The sequence below is a fragment of the Heptranchias perlo genome, chromosome 44 (assembly GCF_035084215.1).
Source record: "Heptranchias perlo isolate sHepPer1 chromosome 44, sHepPer1.hap1, whole genome shotgun sequence".
Lineage (NCBI taxonomy): Eukaryota > Metazoa > Chordata > Chondrichthyes > Hexanchiformes > Hexanchidae > Heptranchias > Heptranchias perlo.
In genome coordinates, this window is record NC_090368.1 from 5,903,485 (window position 1) to 5,923,534 (window position 20,050).

At 50.4% G+C, this 20,050-nt stretch overlaps 1 protein-coding gene across 1 annotated transcript in view; it reads right to left on the minus strand.

The window, feature by feature from the left end:
- The window catches only part of LOC137306679 (interleukin-6 receptor subunit alpha-like), a 38,529-nt gene extending 25,009 nt beyond the window's left edge, over nt 1-13,520 (minus strand). Inside the window, exon 1 of the mRNA XM_067976023.1 lies at nt 13,236-13,520. Within this exon, the coding sequence (XP_067832124.1) occupies nt 13,236-13,326 (91 nt within the window). The 5' untranslated portion in view covers nt 13,327-13,520. The remainder of the gene's footprint in view (nt 1-13,235) is intronic.
- Nucleotides 13,521-20,050: the final 6,530 nt, after the last annotated feature.

The window sequence follows — 20,050 nt, forward strand, 5'->3', positions numbered from 1 at the left end:
AGAGAGAGAGCGCAAGTGGGAGAGAGACAGAGCGAGTGGGAGAGAGAGAGAGACAGAGCGAGTGGGAGAGAGAGAGAGAGACAGAGAGAGAGAGAGAGAGACAGAGCGAGTGGGAGAGAGAGAGGGACAGAGCGAGTGGGAGAGAGAGAGAGACAGAGCGCGAGTGGGAGAGAGAGAGAGAGCGCAAGTGGGAGAGAGAGAGAGGGACAGAGCGAGTGGGAGAGAGAGAGAGACAGAGCGCGAGTGGGAGAGAGAGAGAGAGCGCAAGTGGGAGAGAGACAGAGCGAGTGGGAGAGAGAGAGAGACAGAGCGAGTGGGAGAGAGAGAGAGAGACAGAGAGAGAGAGAGAGAGACAGAGCGAGTGGGAGAGAGAGAGGGACAGAGCGAGTGGGAGAGAGAGAGAGAGAGAGACAGAGCGAGTGGGAGAGAGAGAGAGAGACAGAGAGAGATAGAGCGAGTGGGAGAGAGAGAGACAGAGCGAGTGGGAGAGAGAGAGAGAGAGAGACAGAGAGACAGAGAGAGAGAGAAACAGAGTGAGTGAGAGCAAGAGGGAGAAAGGGGAAGAGAGAGAGAGACAGAGAGAGAGACAGTGAGTGAGGGAGAGAGAGAGAGACAGAGTGAGTGAGAACAAGCGAGAGAGAGGAGCAAGTGAGAGAGAGAGAGAGAGAGACAGAGTGAGTGAGAGCAAGAGGGAGAAAGGGGGAGAGACAGACAGACCGAATAAGAGAGAGAAAGTGAGAGAGAAAGAGAGAGACAGAGTGAGTGAGAGGGAGAGAGAGAGAGAGACAGAGTGAGTGAGAGCAAGAGGAAGAGAGGGAGCGAGAGAGAGACAGAGCAAGCGAGAGAGAGAGAGAGACAGAGTGAGTGAGAACAAGAGGGAGAGGGAGAGAGAGAGACAGAGTGAGTGAGAACAAGAGGGAGAGGGAGAGAGAGAGAGGGGGAGGGGGAGAGGGAGAGAGAGAGACAGAGCGAGAGGGAGAACAAGAGAGTGAGAGGGAGAGAGAGAGAGAGAGACAGAGCAAGTGAGATCAAGAGAGCGAGAGGGAGAGAGAGAAAGGGTGAAGGAGACAAAGAGTGAGACAGAGAGCGAGTGAGCATGAGAGAAAGAGTGAGAGAGAGATAAAGAGATAGAGAGAAAGTGACAGAGTTGGATACAGTGAGTGAGCATGAGAGAAAGAGAGAGAAGGGGAGATGGGTAGAAAGAGAGAGGGAGAGACAGAGCGAGAAAAAAAGAGAAAAAAGCCAGAAGGGATGATTTCCCCCCCGCCCACCTCCTGCTTGGTGGGAATGGTGTGGGCCGGGGCGGCGGGGGAGGGGAAGAGCAGGGGGGAGTTCTCCCCGGTGTCCTGGGGGCCGATATTCATCCCTCAACCAACACCTAAAACAAATGATCTGGTCAGTTATCACATTGCTGTTTGTGGGATCTTGCTGTGCGCAAATCGGCTGCCGCGTTTCCTGCATCACAACACTTCAAAGAAAGTACTTCATTGGCTGTGAAGCGCTTCGGGACGTCCTGCGGATGTGAAAGGCGCTATATAAATGCAAGTTCCTTCTTTTTGAAGTGCAGTGACTGTTGGAGGCAAACACGGCAGCCGATTTGCGCACAGCAAGCTCCCACAAAGGGCAAACGTTTTTTTTTTGTTTCCCCGGGTGTCGTTTTAAGGAAGAATATTGGCCCGGGGGGGACCTGAGCAGGTAGACGGGGTCTCGGTTTAAAGTCTCATGACGTGTGAGATCTTTAACGATGTGGTACCTTCGGGTCCCATGTTCACCTCACCCAGCTGCGATGACCCAAATCAAGAGGCCCCTGAGTTAAAGCTTGGACATCGGGCCCTGGTTTCGGGTTTTTGAAGCCTGATGTGAATAACAGGAGCAGATGTGGGTTGTACAGTCGACAGAACCGATGATTATCAATGGCTCCATCTGCCTCACTCCACCCACTCACTTTCTAATTTGCTCATTGTTTCCACCCCAATTTTAAATATTTCTTTGCTACAATAGTCATTTGTTAAAACTTTAATTAATTGGGCCTCAAAATAAATGTAGACCTTCCGCCACCAAACTTTACTGCCACTGGTGTATGTTTTTTTGAAGTGTGGTCATTGTTGTAATGTAGGAAACACGGCAGTGTAGAGGGAGCTTTACTCTGTATCTAACCCGTGCTGTACCTGCCCTGGGAGTGTTTGACGGGACAGTGTAGAGGGAGCTTTACTCTGTATCTAACCCTGTACCTGCCCTGGGAGTGTTTGATGGGACGGTGTAGAGGGAGCTTTACTCTGTTTCTAACCCTGTACCTGCCCCGGGAGTGTTTGACGGGACAGTGTAGAGGGAGCTTTACTCTGTATCTAACCCTGTACCTGCCCTGGGAGTGTTTGACGGGACAGTGTAGAGGGAGCTTTACTCTGTATCTAACCCTGTACCTGCCCTGGGAGTGTTTGATGGGACAGTGCAGAGGGAGCTTTACTCTGTATCTAACCCTGTACCTGCCCCGGGAGTGTTTGACGGGACAGTGTAGAGGGAGCTTTACTCTGTATCTAACCCTGTACCTGCCCTGGGAGTGTTTGATGGGACAGTGCAGAGGGAGCTTTACTCTGTATCTAACCCTGTACCTGCCCCGGGAGTGTTTGACGGGACAGTGTAGAGGGAGCTTTACTCTGTATCTAACCCTGTACCTGCCCTGGGAGTGTTTGACGGGACAGTGTAGAGGGAACTTTACTCTGTATCTAACCCTGTACCTGCCCCGGGAGTGTCTGATGCTGACACTGCATGTACAAACACCTTTTGTACGACCTTCACCGGTCTGCCGAGAGGGATTGAGTGAAAGGATAACTCCGGGGCACAGGGTGGAGTGATGATGCCTTGGGGTGCTGCTCGCTGCTCGCTGCTCGCCTCGTTCCCTGGGCTCTTGGTTCCGTTCCCAGCCGATATGTGAAGTGATGATTTAATTGCCTTGCGGCTGTGTGCAAGGGCCTCGGTGCCTGATTAACAGTGCGTGTCGTGGTATGGTTGCGGCCTCGTCTTTAAAGGTCATTGTAATGAGGCGTGTTCACACCTCGATAGAACAGGACAGCCTACAGTTCCCCATAATGGGTGTTTGCATTGCAGTCTCTTGTCTGCTCTATCTCACTCAAGAGCAATGCTCACCAAAGGGCTCTCTCTCACCCCCCCCCCTCTCTACCCACCCTGCTTCCTGAATTATCCCCCCTCCTGCCAAGTCCCATCGTCAGTGCGTGGGTCAGCTAGCTATTCGACTTGGAAGGGCGTCACGGCCCTCCTCCGATTTCCCTGCCGCCTCCCTCGCCGAGGGGCACGGGTTCTGCCCCGGCCGGGGGGGCAGACCTTCCGACGGGCGGTGCCGACTGCCGCGGGCATCGCAGCCCGGTCTGCTCCTCCCTCACCCGATTGTAGCACGCGCGGGCTCCCTGGGCAGGTGAGGCACGCCCTCCAACCTCCTGCTGCCCTGCCCGAGCTCAACCACCTCCAGCGAAGACCGAAAGATCAAACCTTCGACCTTCTTCACCCGCCCACCCTGCTCGCAGAATCCTACAGCACAGAAGGAGGCCGTTCGGCCCATCATCTCTGTCCCGGCTCTTTGAAAGAGCTGTCCAATTCGTCCCACTCTCCCCCTGGTCTTTCCCCCACAGCCCTGCAAATTTTTCCTTTTCAAGTCTTTATCCAATTCCCCTTTTGAAAGTTACTATTGAATCTGCTTCCACCGCCCTATCAGGCAGTGCATTCCAGATCAGAACAACTCGCTGCGTCAAAAACATTCTCCTCATCTCCCCCTCTGGTTCCCCAGTCACTTTCACAACTTCACCTCTTTCAGTCAGTAAAATGAGCCCGGGCGATTCGCAGAAAGATTAAACAATGAGGGAGCTTTACTCTGTATCTAACCCTGTACCTGCCCTGGGAGTGTTTGATGGGACAGTGTAGAGGGAGCTTTACTCTGTATCTAACCCTGTACCTGCCCTGGGAGTGTTTGATGGGACAGTGTAGAGGGAGCTTTACTCTGTATCTAACCCTGTACCTGCCCTGGGAGTGTTTGATGGGACAGTGTAGAGGGAGCTTTACTCTGTATCTAACCCGTGCTGGGGAGTGCTGAGTGCTGACACTGGATGTTTAAAATGTGGAATTTGCATTTCTATAGCGCCTTTCAGGAGGTCCCAAAGTGCATTACAGCCACGGAAGTACTTTTTGAAGTGTAGTCATTGTTGTAATATCGGTCCCACAAACAGCAATGTGATAAATGACCAGATAATCTCAATGAGATGGGTGGAAAGATAGAGAGAGAGGTATAGAGAGTGATAGATAGAGTGATAGATAGCTGGACAAATAGAGAGAGAGATAGATAGAGATAGAGAGATAGATAGATAGATAGAGAGAGACATAGAGATAGATAGAGAGAGATAGAGAGATCGATAGCTAGACAAATAGATAGATAGAGAGATAGAGATAGAGAGATAGACAGATAGAGGTAGATAGATTGAGGGATAGATAGAGAGATAGATAGAGAGAGAGAGATAGATAGAGATAGACAGATAGATAGATAGATAGATAGAGAGATAGAGATAGATAGAGAGATAGAGATAGATAGAGAGATAGATAGAGAGATAGATAGATAGAGATAGAGAGATAGACAGATAGATAGTGAGATAGACAGATAGATAGAGAGATAGCAAGATAGAGACAGAGAGATAGACAGATAGATAGAGAGAGAGATAGTCAGATAGACAGAGATAGATAGAGAGATAGACAGAGATAGATAGACAGATAGATAGAGAGATAGACAGATAGATAGAGAGATAGATAGATAGAGATAGAGAGATAGTGAGATAGACAGATAGATAGAGAGATAGCAAGATAGAGACAGAGAGATAGACTGATAGAGAGAGATAGAGAGATAGATAGAGAGATAGAGAAATAGATAGATAGAGATTGGGAGATAGAGAGAGAGAGATAGAGAGAGAGAGAGACAGATGGACAGAGATAGATAGACAGATAGATAGAGAGATAGACAGATAGAGAGATAGATAGATAGAGATAGAGAGATAGACAGATAGATAGAGATAGAGAGAGAGACAGATAGATAGAGATAGATAGATAGAGATAGAGAGATAGACAGATAGATAGAGATAGAGAGAGAGACAGATAGATAGAGATAGAGAGAGAGAGATAGAGAGATAGAGAGATGACCTGCTGGCTCCCGAATGATGCTGGGTCACTCAGTTGAGGCTGTGGGGATCTCCCTTTGAACTGAACCCCAGCACGAGCCAGGATCGGCTGGGAGAAATCAGCCAAGGGGAGCGCGACCACAGTGCACAGGTTGGGTTCTGACTCTGTGACCGTGCGTGTGGGAATTATCTCGCCGAAAGGGAGGGCCTGAAACTGAATGAACAATAGGAGTGAAAGCAAACACCCTGGCATGGTGAGATCTGATTTTCCGATTTACAGTGGAAGGTGCGATTTCACAACCTTTGCAAAAAAACCTAACACCAAAAAACCCCAAAGGAGACACATATCACCGTCCTCTCACCTCAGGGCTCTGCCTCAGGCTGACAGGTCACTTTCTCCTGACTGTGTGAAATCTCTGAGGATTATAGTCCATTTTATACTGCACTAAAAAGAACGACCTCCATTTATTTATTTCGCGACCTCAGGACGTCCCAACGTGCTTTACAGCCAATGAAGTACTTTTGAAGTGTAGTCACTGTTGTAATGTAGGAAACGCAGCAGCCAATTTACGCACAGCAAGATCCCACAAACAGCAATAACCCAGATCATCTGTTTTTTTAGTGATGTTGGTTGAGGGGTAAATATCGGCCCCTCGGACTCCCCCCTGCTCTTCTTCCAATAGCGGCCGTGGGATCTTTTACGTCCACCCGAGGGGGGCAGACGGGGCCTCTCGGTTTAACGTCTCATCCGAAAGACAGTGCAGCACTCCCTCAGTACTGGCACCAGGGGAGTGTCGGGCCTGGATTATGGGCTCAAGTCTCTGGAGTGGGGGCTCGAACCCTCGACCTTCTGACTCAGAGGCGAGAGAGAGAGAGAGAGAGAGAGAGAATGCTCCCCACTGAACACGACGCCTAATATGGTAACTTTCCTTGCAGGGTTCGGAAAAACGGCTGCGGAGAAAGCAGGAGTGGTTTCAGGGCCTTGTAGGGGATCTTCAAGATGAAGTGGGCCCCGGGCAAGGCTTAAAGTCTCACACCCAAAATGTCTTTTCCCAGGGGGGTGGGGTTGGTGGGCAATTTGAGGTGCAAACTTGTATTTTCCATTTGTCCCTCCCACCCCGGCTGTGGGTTTTGTCCCCCACCCCCCCTCACATGATAAAAATGGAACCTTCCACCGGCCATCTGATCCAACAACCAATAACTTGCATTTATATAGCGCCTTTAACATCCCAAGTCGCTTCACGGGAGCGATTACCAGACAAAATTTGACACCGAGCCACATAAGGTGATATTAGGGCAGGTGACCAAAAGCTCGGTCAAAGAGGTAGGTTTTAAGGGGCGTCCACAAGGCTGGCTGGATGTCACTAGGTCCCCATGCAGCACGGAAGGCGGCCATTCAGCCCACCGTGTCCGTGCCAGCCCTTTGTTAGAGCAGTCCGAAAACTAATCCCACTGCCCCGCCCTCTCCCCGTAGCCCTGTATCTTCCTCTGCTTCCGATGTTTGTCCAATTTTTCCCTTAAGTTTGCAGCGGTCTCCGCCTCAATCATTCCCAGTGGCAATGCAGTCCACGCTTTGCGTTAAGAAATTTCTCCTGAACCTCCCTCCTCACTCTCTCAGCGGCCATTTTGAATTGGTAACCCCCCCCCTCGTCGCTGACTCCCCAACCAAAGGAAATAGTCTTTCCTCATCAAATCCATCAGCGCCCTTCATGATTTAAAAAAAAACTCCACTAATTCTCCTCTTGGCCTGCTCTGCTCCAGTGGAAACAGTCGCAGTATCTCAAGTCTCTCCTCATTAACCATTGTTTCCATCCCTGGCATCATCCTGCTGATTCTACCTTGGTAAACTCTCTGCACCTTTGATGTCCTTTCCACAACTGAACAACAACAAATTGCGTTTGGGTTGTGGTGAAAAAGCTGGGGCGTAGGACCAAACTGGACACTTCTCTCAAAGAGCTAGCACAGGCACGATGGGCCGAACGGCCTCCTTCTGTGCTGTATGAGTCTATGATTTATCCAGCGCCTTTGACGTAGTAAAACGTCCCCAAGGCTCTTTACAGGAGCGATTATCAAACAAAATTTGACACCGAGCCACATAAGGAGATATTAGGACAGGTGACCAAAAGCTCGGTCAAAGAGGGAGGTTTTAAGGAGCGTCTTAAAAGGAGGAGAGAGAGGCGGAGAGGTTTAGGGAGGGAATTTCAGAGCTTAGGGCCTGGGCGGCTGAAGGCACGGCCGCCAATGGTGGAGCGATGGAAATCGGGGATGGGCAAGAGGCCAGAATTGGAGGAGCGCAGAGATCTTGGAGGGTTGTGGGGGCTGGAGGAGGTCACAGAGATAGGGAGGGGGGGGCGAGGGCCACGGAGGGGATTTGAAAACGAGGTTGAGAATTTTAAAATCGAGGCGTTGCCAGACTGGGGAGCCAATGTCGGTCAGCGAGCACAGGGGCACGAGAGGGGTGAAGAGGGGACTCTCCAACAGCTGCACAGTGTATTCAAACCGTGGCCTCATATCTGTACAGGTACTGACCGACAGGCCAGGACACTGAAACACAAACATTGACAATGCCAAAAATGTGGCAATGTCAGGGAGAGAAGCAGGTTTGTTTCAGAAACCAATTCTCATTTGCGTTTTCACTCGATTTCCTGGACGACTTGTGTTAAATTATCCAGTCGCAGTTCACGAAAGATGCTCGCTGGTTTATTTTTTTTTAAAAATCTGATGCCACAGGTTACAAGTTCGTTACCCTTAGATTGTACCTCCTGTGTAGAACTGATTTTCAGAGTGCGGGGAGAAGATCGGAGAGAGAGATTAAGAGAGGCGTCTGAAAGCTTGGTCAAAGAGATGTCTTTTAAGAAAGACGAAATTAATGAGTAGAATTTTTTTTATTCGTTCATGGGATGTGGGCATCACTGGCAAAGCCGGCATTTATTGCCCATCCCTAGTTGCCCCTTGAGAAGGTGGTGGTGAGCCGCCTTCTTGAACCGCTGCAGTCCGTGTCTTATTATGACTTTTGGTAGCGAGATTTTACAACTGAGCGGCTTGCTAGGCCATTTCAGAGGGCGATTAAGAATCAACCACATTGCTGTGGGTCTGGAGTCACATATAGGCCAGACCGGGTAAGGACGGCAGGTTTCCTTCCCGAAAGGGCATTAGTGAACCAGTTGGGTTTTTACGACAATCTGGTAGTCTCATGGCCACCATTACTAATACTATTTTTTTATTCGAGATTTTTATTTAATTAATTGAATTAAAATTTCCCAGCTGCCATGGCAGGATTTGAACTCATGACTCTGGATTATTAGTCCAGGCCTTTAGGATTACTATTACTAGTCCAGTAACAGAACCACTATGCTACCGTATCCCATATCTACAGTCTGCATGGGAATCACTAAATGGAGAAAGACTGAGCTCCGTCTTGTTGGCCGTCTACCATCCTGGTAGTCACATGACACGATAACGGAACCATTGATTAATCACAGCGAACAATCTCTGGGCATCAACTAGTCTCCAACAGACCCAGACATGAGGGGAGGAAAACCCCCAGTGGGGGAGAGAGCTTTGGGAACCCTACTCCCAAAGTCAGCTGTTCCTCCCGAACCTCCTCCACTTCCCACAGGTCATGTCTCAAATTACTGGAGAGATGGGCTTTGATGGGAGAGTTGGGGGACTGGTGGGATGGGCTTCGATGGGGGAGTTAGGGGACTGGAGGGATGGGATTCGACGGGAGAGTTAGGGGACTGGAGGGATGGGATTCGATGGGAGAGTTAGGGGACTGGAGGGATGGGATTCGATGGGGGAGTTAGGGGACTGGAGGGATGGGATTCGATGGGAGAGTTCGGGGACTGGAGGGATGGGCTTCGATGGGAGAGTTAGGGGACTGGAGGGATGGGATTCGATGGGAGAGTTAGGGGACTGGAGGGATGGGATTCGATGGGAGAGTTAGGGGACTGGAGGGATGGGATTCGATGGGAGAGTTAGGGGACTGGAGGGATGGGATTCGATGGGGGAGTTAGGGGACTGGAGGGATGGGATTCGATGGGAGAGTTAGGGGACTGGAGGGATGGGATTCGATGGGGGAGTTAGGGGACTGGAGGGATGGGATTCGATGGGAGAGTTAGGGGACTGGAGGGAGGGGCTTCGATGGGAGAGTTAGGGGACTGGAGGGATGGGATTCGATGGGAGAGTTGGGGGACTGGAGGGATGGGATTCGACGGGAGAGTTAGGGGACTGGAGGGATGGGATTCGATGGGGGAGTTAGGGGACTGGAGGGATGGGCTTCGATGGGGGAGTTAGGGGACTGGAGGGATGGGCTTCGATGGGGGAGTTAGGGGACTGGAGGGATGGGCTTCGATGGGGGAGTTAGGGGACTGGAGGGATGGGATTCGACGGGAGAGTTAGGGGACTGGAGGGATGGGATTCGATGGGAGAGTTAGGGGACTGGAGGGATGGGCTTTGATGGGAGAGTTAGGGGACTGGAGGGATGGGATTCGATGGGAGAGTTAGGGGACTGGAGGGATGGGATTCGATGGGAGAGTTAGGGGACTGGAGGGATGGGATTCGATGGGAGAGTTAGGGGACTGGAGGGATGGGCTTTGATGGGAGAGTTAGGGGACTGGAGGGATGGGATTCGATGGGAGAGTTAGGGGACTGGAGGGATGGGCTTCGATGGGGGAGTTAGGGGACTGGAGGGATGGGATTCGATGGGGGAGTTGGGGGACTGGAGGGATGGGATTCGATGGGAGAGTTAGGGGACTGGAGGGATGGGATTCGATGGGAGAGTTAGGGGACTGGAGGGATGGGATTCGATGGGAAAGTTAGGGGACTGGAGGGATGGGATTCGATGGGAGAGTTGGGGGACTGGAGGGATGGGCTTCGATGGGAGAGTTAGGGGACTGGAGGGATGGGCTTCAATGGGAGAGTTAGGGGACTGGAGGGATGGGCTTCAATGGGAGAGTTAGCGGACTGGAGGGATGGGCTTCGATGGGAGAGTTAGGGGACTGGAGGGATGGGATTCGATGGGAGAGTTAGGGGACTGGAGGGATGGGCTTCGATGGGAGAGTTAGGGGACTGGAGGGATGGGCTTCGATGGGAGAGTTAGGGGACTGGAGGGATGGGCTTCGATGGGAGAGTTAGGGGACTGGAGGGATGGGCTTCGATGGGAGAGTTAGGGGACTGGAGGGATGGGATTCGATGGGAGAGTTAGGGGACTGGAGGGATGGGCTTCGATGGGAGAGTTAGGGGACTGGAGGGATGGGCTTCGATGGGAGAGTGAGGGGACTGGAGGGATGGGCTTCGATGGGAGAGTTAGGGGACTGGAGGGATGGGATTCGATGGGAGAGTTAGGGGACTGGAGGGATGGGCTTCGATGGGAGAGTTAGGGGACTGGAGGGATGGGCTTTGATGGGTCAATCTCCTTCCTTGGCCCTTTTCTTACGTTGTTAGATTGAAAAAGGCTCAAAATCCCTGACGTTAGATGAACTTTTACAAAACAAATAAGTGACATCGACATGTGACGAAACAATTCCCCGAGGAATTTCCGGTGAAGATACCATCCCTCTCAAAACATCCGGTCACTGAACCAGGGCCGGAATCAGTGTTTCAAATCACTTCGGGTGACATGCGATCACGGACTGGACCGTTCGCTGTCCAACAGAGATTGAGCTGGGAGAGGTTCATCCTCCAAATGTTGTATATTTATCATTTCAGTTGTCTCAATTGTCAGTTTTTGTCCAAACAGCCTGCATTTATATAGCGCCTTTAACGTAGTGAAACGTCCCAAGGTGCTTCACAGGAGTGATTATCAAACAAAATTTGACACCGAGCCACATAAGGAGATATTAGGACAGATCTAAATGTCCGACCCCTTATCCTGAGACTATGTCCCCTGGTTCTAGACTCTCCAGCCAGGGGAAACAGCTTCTCAGCATCTACCCTATCAAGCCCTCTAGGAGGTTAGGTCACAGCAGGAATATTGTGTCCAATTCTGGGCACCGCACTTTAGGAAGGATGTCAAGACCTCGGAGAGGGTGCAGAGGAGATTTACCAGAATGGTACCAGGGATGAGGGACCTCAGTTATGTGGAGAGACTGGAGAAGCTGGGATTGTTCTCCTTGGAGCAGAGAAGGTTAAGGGGAGATTTAATCGAGGGGTTCAAAATCATGAAGGGTTTTGATAGAGTAAATAAGGAGAAACTGTTTCCAGTGGCAGGAGGGTCGGGAACCAGAGGACACAGATTTAAGATAATTGGCGAAAGAACCAGAGGGGGAGATGAGGAGAATTTTTTTTACGCAGCGAGTTGTTCTGATCTGGAATGCGCTGCCTGAAAGGGCGGTGGAAGCAGATTCAATAATAACTTTCAAAAGGGAATTGGATAAATACTTGAAGGGGAAAAATTTACAGGGCAATGGGGAAAGAGCAGGGGGGAGTGGGACTAATTGGACAGCTCTTTCAAAGAGCTGGCAGAGGCACGATGGGCTGAATGGCCTCCTCCTGTGCTGCAGCTACTATGACACTATGAATTGTATAGGTTTCAATGAGATCACCTCTCATTCTTCTAAACTCCAGGGAGTATCGGCCCATTCTACTCAATCTCTCCTCATAGGACAACTCTCTCATCCCAGCAAGGGAGTAGAAAGAGACAGAGAGAGAAAGAACGGACAGAGAGGAGAAAGAGACAGAGAGAGAAAGAACGGACAGAGAGGAGAAAGAGACAGAGAGAGAAAGAACGGACAGAGAGGAGAAAGAGACAGAGAGAGAAATAACGGTCAGAGAGGAGAAAGAGACAGAGAAAGCAGGGGTGAGAGAAAAGAATGAAAAAGAGAGAAAGAAGACAGCAAGAGAGGGGAAAGAGAGAAAGACAGAATGAAGGGGTGAGAGGAAAAGGAGGGATAGTAGGGAGAGAGAGAAAAGAGCATTGAAAGAAAGACAGAAGAGGCAGAAAGAGAGAGAGAATGAAAGGAGAGTGAGAGAGAGAGAATGAGAGGAGAGAGAGAGAGAGAGAATGAAAGGAGAGAGAGAGAGAGAGAGAATGAAAGAAAGAAAGGAGGAGAGAATGAAAGGAGGAGAGAGAGAGAGAGAGAGAGGGAGAGAATGAAAGGAGGAGAGAGAGAGAGAGAGAGAGAATGAAAGGAGGAGAGAGAGAGAGAGAATGAAAGGAGAGAGAGAGAGAGAATGAAAGGAGAGAGAGAGAGAGAATGAAAGGAGAGAGAGAGAATGAAAGGAGGAGAGAGTGAGAGAGAATGAAAGGAGGAGAGAGAGAGAGAGAATGAAAGGAGGAGAGAGAGCGAGAATGAAAGGAGAAGAGAGAGAGAATGAAAGGAGGAGAGAGAGAGAATGAAAGGAGGAGAGAGAGAGAATGAAAGGAGGAGAGAGAGAATGAAAGGAGAGAGAGAGAGAATGAAAGGAGAGAGAGAGAGAATGAAAGGAGAGAGAGAGAGAATGAAAGGAGGAGAGAGAGCGAGAAAGGAGGAGAGAGAGAGAATGAGGGGAGAGAGAATGAAAGGAGGAGAGAGAGCGAGAAAGGAGGAGAGAGAGAGAATGAGGGGAGAGAGAATGAAAGGAGGAGAGAGAGAATGAAAGGAGAAGAGAGAGAATGAAAGGAGAAGAGAGAGAGAGAATGAAAGGAGGAGAGAGAGAGAATGAAAGGAGGAGAGAGAGAGAATGAAAGGAGGAGAGAGAGAGAATGAAAGGAGGAGAGAGAGAGAATGAGGGGAGAGAGAATGAAAGGAGGAGAGAGAATGAGGGGAGAGAGAGAGAGAATGAGGGGAGAGAGAATGAAAGGAGGAGAGAGAATGAGGGGAGAGAGAGAGAGAATGAGGGGAGAGAGAATGAAAGGAGGAGAGAGAATGAGGGGAGAGAGAGAGAGAATGAGGGGAGAGAGAGAGAGAGTTCTGAAGCGAGGATTTTGAAGGTCATTTCCTAAGTGCCAGTGCTGGAGTTTTTAAAGTTTCCAGCATTCGGCCCCTGATCGTTAAGTGAAAGGGTGAACCCTCTCCCCTCCCTCTGCCCCCCAACTCCCACCCTCTCCCTCCCCCCCCCCCCCCTCATCTCCCCCCGAAGTACCTGTTTGGGGGCAAACGTTTTTGCCAGCAGCAGAACAGCAGGTCAGAAGCGCGATGGCAGCGAGCACATCCCACGCTGCACCGATCCCCATATCTGTACCCAGACATCAGCCAACGCCTGTCAGATAACGGTGGTGGAAAGTCAATCGCGGGCTGATTCAGGCTGACAGCTCACCGCGGATCCCTTCGGGCAGGAGGTGTGCGATGGATACGCATCTCTGGCCCGTCTCTCGTGCCCCTTATCTGCTCGCCGCCTTGAACCGACAATCACTTGACTTCCCCTTTGGTTAATGACTAGGCAGAGCCCTGCGATAGTGGCAGGAAAAGGCTTTGGGCAACCAGGGCTGTCCATTGTTTGCATAATGGAGGTGGGGGGAGGGAGGGACAGCCTCTGGGAGGGAGGGGATGGGAGCTATTTGAGGAGGTGGGACCTTCCCTTCAGACTCCTGCTCGCGATGCCCATTACAAACCCTCCTTCTCATGCCAACCATCAGCAACTCTAAGGACCCCCTGCAACTCCACTAAACACAATGCCCCCTTTACCATATAGAATTATACAGCACAGAAGGAGGCCATTCGGCCCATCGGGCCTGTGCCGGCTCTTTGAAAGAGCTGTCCAATTAGTCCCACTCCCCACCCCCCTGCTCTTTCCTTTTCAAGTATTTATCCAATTCCCCTTTTGAAAGTTATTATTGAATCTGCTTCCACCGCCCTTTCAGGCAGCGCATTCCAGATCAGAACAACTCGCTGCGTCAAAAAAATTCTCCTCATCTCCCCTCTGGCTCTTTTTACCAATTATCTTCAATCTGCGTCCTCTGGTTCCCGACCCTCCTGCCACTGGAAACAGATTCTCCTTATTTACTCTGTCAAAACCCCTCATGATTTTGAACCCCTCGATTAAATCTCCCCTTAACCTTCTCTGCTCTAAGGAGAACAATCCCAGCTTCTCCAGTCTCTCCGCATAATAAATAAATCTAAGTGACTCCTTTTTGTGACCATTACTCAATAATTTTGAAAATCAAAAGAGTTTACAGCGTAGATTTACCAGGATGATGCCAGGGTTGGAAAAGTATAGTTTTGAGGAGAGACTTGAGATACTGGGACTATGTATCCAGTAAATAGAAAGACTGAACTTGCATTTATATAGCGCCTTTCACATCTCAAAGTGCTTTACAGCCAATGAAGTACTTTTGAAGTGTAGTCACTGTTGTAATGTAGGAAACACGGCAGCCAATTTGCGCACAGCAAGATCCCACAAACAGCAATGTGATAAATGACCCAGATCATGTGTTTTAGTGATGTTGGTTGAGGGATAAATATTGGCCCCAGGACACCGCCAATAACTACTTGCATTTATATAGCGCCTTAAACATCCCCAAGACGCTTCACAGGAGACTAAATCAAACAAAATTTGACACCGCACCATTTAAAGGAGAGATTAGGACAGGTGACCAAAAGCTCGGTCAAAGAGGTAGGTTTTAAGGAACGTCTTAAAGGAGGAGAGAGAGGCGGAGAGGTTTAGGGAGGGAATTCCAGAGCTTAGGCCCCAGGCGGCTGAAGGCACGGCCGCCAATGGTGGAGCGATGGAAATCGGGGGATGCACAAGAGGCCAGAATTGGAGGAGCGCAGAGATCTCGGAGGGTTGTAGGGGCTGGAGGAGGTTACAGAGATAGGGAGGGGGGGGGCGAGGGCCATGGAGGGTTATAAAAACACTCCAATCCTCTGGAGTGCAGGGCTGGAGGAAAGAACTGGGGAGAACTCCCCCCTGCTCTTCTTCAAAATAGTGGCCGTGGGATCTTTTACGTCCACCTGAGAGGGGCAGACGGGGCCCTCGGTTTGACGTCTCATCCGAGAGACGGGCACCTCCGACAGTGCAGCACTCCCTCGGTACTGGCGCTGGGAGAGTGGGCCTGGATTACGGGCTGAAGTCTCTGGAGTGGGGGCTCGAACCCTCGACCATCTGAGATTCAAGAGAGTTTTTGAAGAAATTGTGAAGGGTTTTCACACAGCGAGCGGGTCTATCTCCCCTGGTCGGGGAGTCATTGATAAGAGTGCCATCAATCTAAAAATGGTCATTGAAGGATTGAGGAGAGGGGCTCAGAGAAACTACTTTACGCAGTGGGGGTTGTTGAAGCATGGAATGATTAGCCACAGGGAGAGATTGAGGCATCTTTTAAGGGGTAATTGGATAAATATTTGAAGCAGAGGGCAATGGATTGCTCTTGCAGCGAGCCAGCACAGGATCGATGGGCCGAACGGCCAACCGTAAGCATTCTATGAAACCTGAGGCACTGAGACTTTCAAAATGAATTCAAAACCATGGAAATCCCCACGGTCAGTGTAGAATTTGGGTAAACCAGTCGGGTTATTGGTTAGATCAATTAGACTGGTAGTTAACCAACAACAGGGCTATGGGGAGAGAGCAGGGTTACCTGTCTAAGTCCATGCCTTATCGTACTTATGGACCAGGAGCGAGGGAGAACTTAAAATACTTCCTGATATAAAGAGGGTGAGCGAGATGGGTCGAGTACACTTATTCTCGCTTCTGCTTTCTCTCGCCATCTTGCTCCCAGCCTCTGTAAAGGAACTTGCAACTTACTCCCTCTTCCTACCCGCCCCCCCCCCTCCAAAGTCGGCCTCTAACCATTTCTGTGGTCAATAGGGGACTTGTAGCATCGGCAGTGAACTTTCAGGATGGCTGTTCAGACCAGCAAGAAGAAAGATGGTTGTAGCAGAGGGCGCAGGGAATAAATCTGGTTCGGGCCTGGTGATGGAAGCAGGCCTTCAAAAAGGGAATTAGATGGGAGGAGAAAGACTTGCAGAGCTATGGGGAAAGAACGGGGGGAGTGGGGCTAGCTGGATTGCTCTTGCAGCGAGCTGGCGCAGGCTCGATGGGCCGAACGGCCTTCTCCTGTGCCATAAGCATGGGTCTCTGAAATCTGAGGCATTGAGACTTTCAAAATGAGATCAAAGCCATGGTCAGTGTAGAATGTGGATAAACCAGTCAGGTTATTGGTCAGATCAATTGGACTGCTAGTTAACCAACAGCAGCGATAACCTGCATTTATATAGTGCCTTTCACGTAGTAAAACGTCCCAAGGCGCTTCACAGGAGCGATTATCAGACAAAATCTGACACCGAGCCACATAAGGAGATATTAGGACAGGTGACCAAAAGCTTGGTCAAAGAGGTAGGTTTTAAGGAGCGTCTTAAAGGAGGAGAGAGAGGCGGAGAGGTTTAGGGAGGGAATTCCAGAGCTTAGGGCCCAGGTGGCTGAAGGCACGGCCGCCAATGGTGGAGCGATGGAAATCGGGGATGCGCAAGAGGCCAGAATTGGAGGAGCGCAGAGATCTCGGAGGGTTGTAGGGGCTGGAGGAGGTTACAGAGATAGGGATTGGGAGCGAGGACCTGGAGGGATTTGAACACAAGGATGAGAATTTTAAAATCGAGGCGTTCCCGGACCGGGAGCCGATGTAGGTCAGCGAGCGCTGGGGGGGTGATGGGTAAACGGGACTCGGTGCGAGTTAGGATACGGGGGCAGCAGAGTTTTGGATGAGCTCAAGTTAATGGAGGGTGGGAGATGGGAGGGCGGGCAGGAGAGCATTGGAATAGTCCAGTCTGGAGGTCACACACGGATGAGGGTTTCAGCAGCAGATGAGCTGAGGCAGGGGGCGGAGACGGGGCGATGTTACAGAGGTGGAAGTAGGCGGTCTTGGTGATGGAGCGGATATGGGGTCAGAGGCTCATCTCAGGGTCAAATCGGACGGTGAGGTTGTGAACCAGGTCATCGAGGGCAGATGAACCCAATCAGGAAGAATAGAGTGGGACAAACCAGTCCCACTTCCCCCCCTGCCCTTCCCCATAGACCTGCAAACTTTTCCTTTTCAAGTATTTATCCAATTCCCTTTTGAAAGTTATTATTGAATCTGCTTCCACCGCCCTTTCAGGCAGTGAATTCCAGATCAGAACAACTCGCTGCGTTAAAAAAATTCTCCTCATCTCCCCCTCTGGTTCTTTTGCCAATTATCTTCAATCTGTCCCCTCTGGTTCCCGACCCTCCTGCCACTGGAAACAGTTTCTCCTTATTTACTCTATCAAAACCCCCTCATGATTTTGAACACCTCGATTAAATCGCCCCTTAACCTTCTCTGCTCTAAGGAGAACAATCCCAGCTTCTCCAGTCTCTCCGCATAACTGAATTCCTCATTTCCCTGTGCCATTCTAGTAAATAATCTCTGCCCCCTCTCCGAGGCCTTGACGTCCTTCCTAAAGTGCGGTGCCCAGAATTGGACACAATACTCCAGCTGGGGCCCAACCAGTGATTTATAAAGATTTAGCATAACGTCCTTGCTTCTATTTATATAGCCAAGGACCCCGTATGCTTTTGTCAACAACTCTCTCAGCGAGTCCTGCCAACTTCTAAGATTTGTGTAGTGCATTCCCCTAGGTCTCTCTGTTCCTGCCTCCCCCGCTCTTTAAAATTGTACCATTTTGTTTATATTGGTTCCCCTCGTTCTCCCTTCAGGTTCGGGTACGGAGGGAGGACTTCTGGAACTTTCTGGAGGAACCTAGTGAACTTCCTCCTCGGCCATGGTCCCCCGTCACTGCCATTTTGAGGAAGGAGTAGGCCGAGAAACGCTGCTCGTTTTGAACGCATTTTGAGAGCGGGAAGAGTGCGTAGGAATGCGGGGAGGGCGACGAGAAAGATCCCTGGGATACGGGTTTCGAAGTCGGGCGGGCGCGGGCACTTCAAAGGGGCCATTTTGTCACGTGATACCGGACACTGAGGGGGAAAGGGAAGGGTTGGCGCATTACAGCCAATGAAGTGTAGTCACTGTTGTAATGTCGGAAATGCAATTGAGGCACAGCAAGATCCCACAAACAGCAATGCGATAAATGACCCAGATACTCTGTTTATCCCTCAACCGACCATCACTTAAAAAAAACAATGACCCCAGGGGAGAAATCTCCTGTTCTCCATCCATGGGATCTTTTACGTCCACCTGAGAGGGGCAGACGGGGCCTCGGTTTAACGTCTCATCCGAAAGACGGCACCTCCGACAGTGCAGCACTCCCTCGGTACCGGGCACCGGGAGCGTCGGGCCTGGATTATGGGGCTCAAGTCTCTGGAGTGGGGGCTCGAACCCCACGACCTTCCGACTCAGAGGCGAGAGAGTGCGCGCTGCCCACCGAGTCGCGGGCCCGACCCTTGCGTCCCTGAACGCAATTTGAAAAAAGAATATGAAGACACTGCCCCTTTAAGAAAGCGCCCTGTGACATCTGCTAATCTCGGGGGAAAATAAATCTTACCCACAGATCAAATGACTTCCTGTTGACATTCGAAAATCCAGTCATTTTGAGATATTTTGAAATGGTGCTGCAACTCTTCAAAATGGTTTCCGGTTGGGGCCCATCAATTAACCCTTTAAAATCTGACGCTCTGTGGTGCTGCAGCACTGGTTGAAAAGTCACTCGTTTGGCAAATTGGACCATTTCGTTAATTTACCGAAAGCAGCCGTGGTTCAGTCTGACGCCCTCTCCCCTTTGTGTCAGAACGATCATGGATTAAAGTCCCTACTCCAGAGGTTTGTGCTTGAAATCTAAGCTGACGACGCAATTAAGTACTTTTTTCTCCCCCCCGAAGTGCAGTCACTGTTGCGATGTGGGAAACGCGGCAGCCAATTTGCGCACAGCAAGATCCCACAAACAGCAATGTGATAAAAGAACAGATGATCTGGGTCATTAAGTGATGTTGGTTGAGGGATAAATATTGGCCCCAAGGGAGAACTTCGAAATTGTGCAGTGGGATCTTTTACGTTCACCCGAGAGGGGCAGACGGGGCCTCGGTTTAACGTCTCATCCGAAAGACGGTACCTCCGACAGTGCGGCACTCCCTCAGTACCGCACTGGGAGATTATGATGAAATGGCAAAATTGCTAACTCATGGAGTAGTCTGCCATCTGGTGCACTGGATGTCTAATGACAGGCTCCCAAAAGCAGAAAGCTTCATTTAAGCCCCTTATTTAGTTGGCCACGACCCAGATGGGGCCCCAGAGGTGAAAGGTCAGGAGGCTAACTCAATCCCTCTTGCAGTCCAACGGAGATTAGCCACTGAGCTGTTGAACACTTGGGCAAAACTACACACTGCAGCCATGTGGAAATTAGCCCAAACATCCCCAAACCGGTGAGGGGAACTTGAGATTACGGGGCTCAAGTTTCTGGAGTGGGGCTCGAACTCACAAATTTCTGACCCAGAGGCGCGAGTGACGCCCGCTGAGTGCAAAAGGCAACCAAAGGGAGCTAAAACTCTTTTGTAGCCTGGTGATTTTCTATCATAGAACGGTTACGACGCAGAAGGAGGCCGTTCAGCCCGTCGAGCCTGGGCCGGCTCTCTGCAAGGGCAATCCAGCTAGTCCCATTCCTCCGTAGCCCTGCAAATTTTTATCTCCTTCAGCTACCTATTTAATTCCTATTTGAAAGCCACAATTGAATCTGCTTCCACCGCCCTTTCAGGCAGCGAATTCCAGATCCTAACCACTCTCTGCGTAAAAAGCTATTTCCTCCTGTCGCCTTTGGTTCTTTTGCCAATCACCTTAAATCTGTGCCCTCTGGTTCTCGACCCTTCTGCCAATGAGAACAGTTTCTCTTCATTTACTTTATCTAAACCCTTCATGATTTTGAACACCTCGATTAAATCTCCTCTCGACCTTCTCTGCTCTGAGAACAATCCCAGCTTCTCCAGTCTATCCAGGTAACTCATCCCTGGAATCATTCTAGTAAATCTTTTCTGCACCCTCTCTAAGGCCTTCACATCTT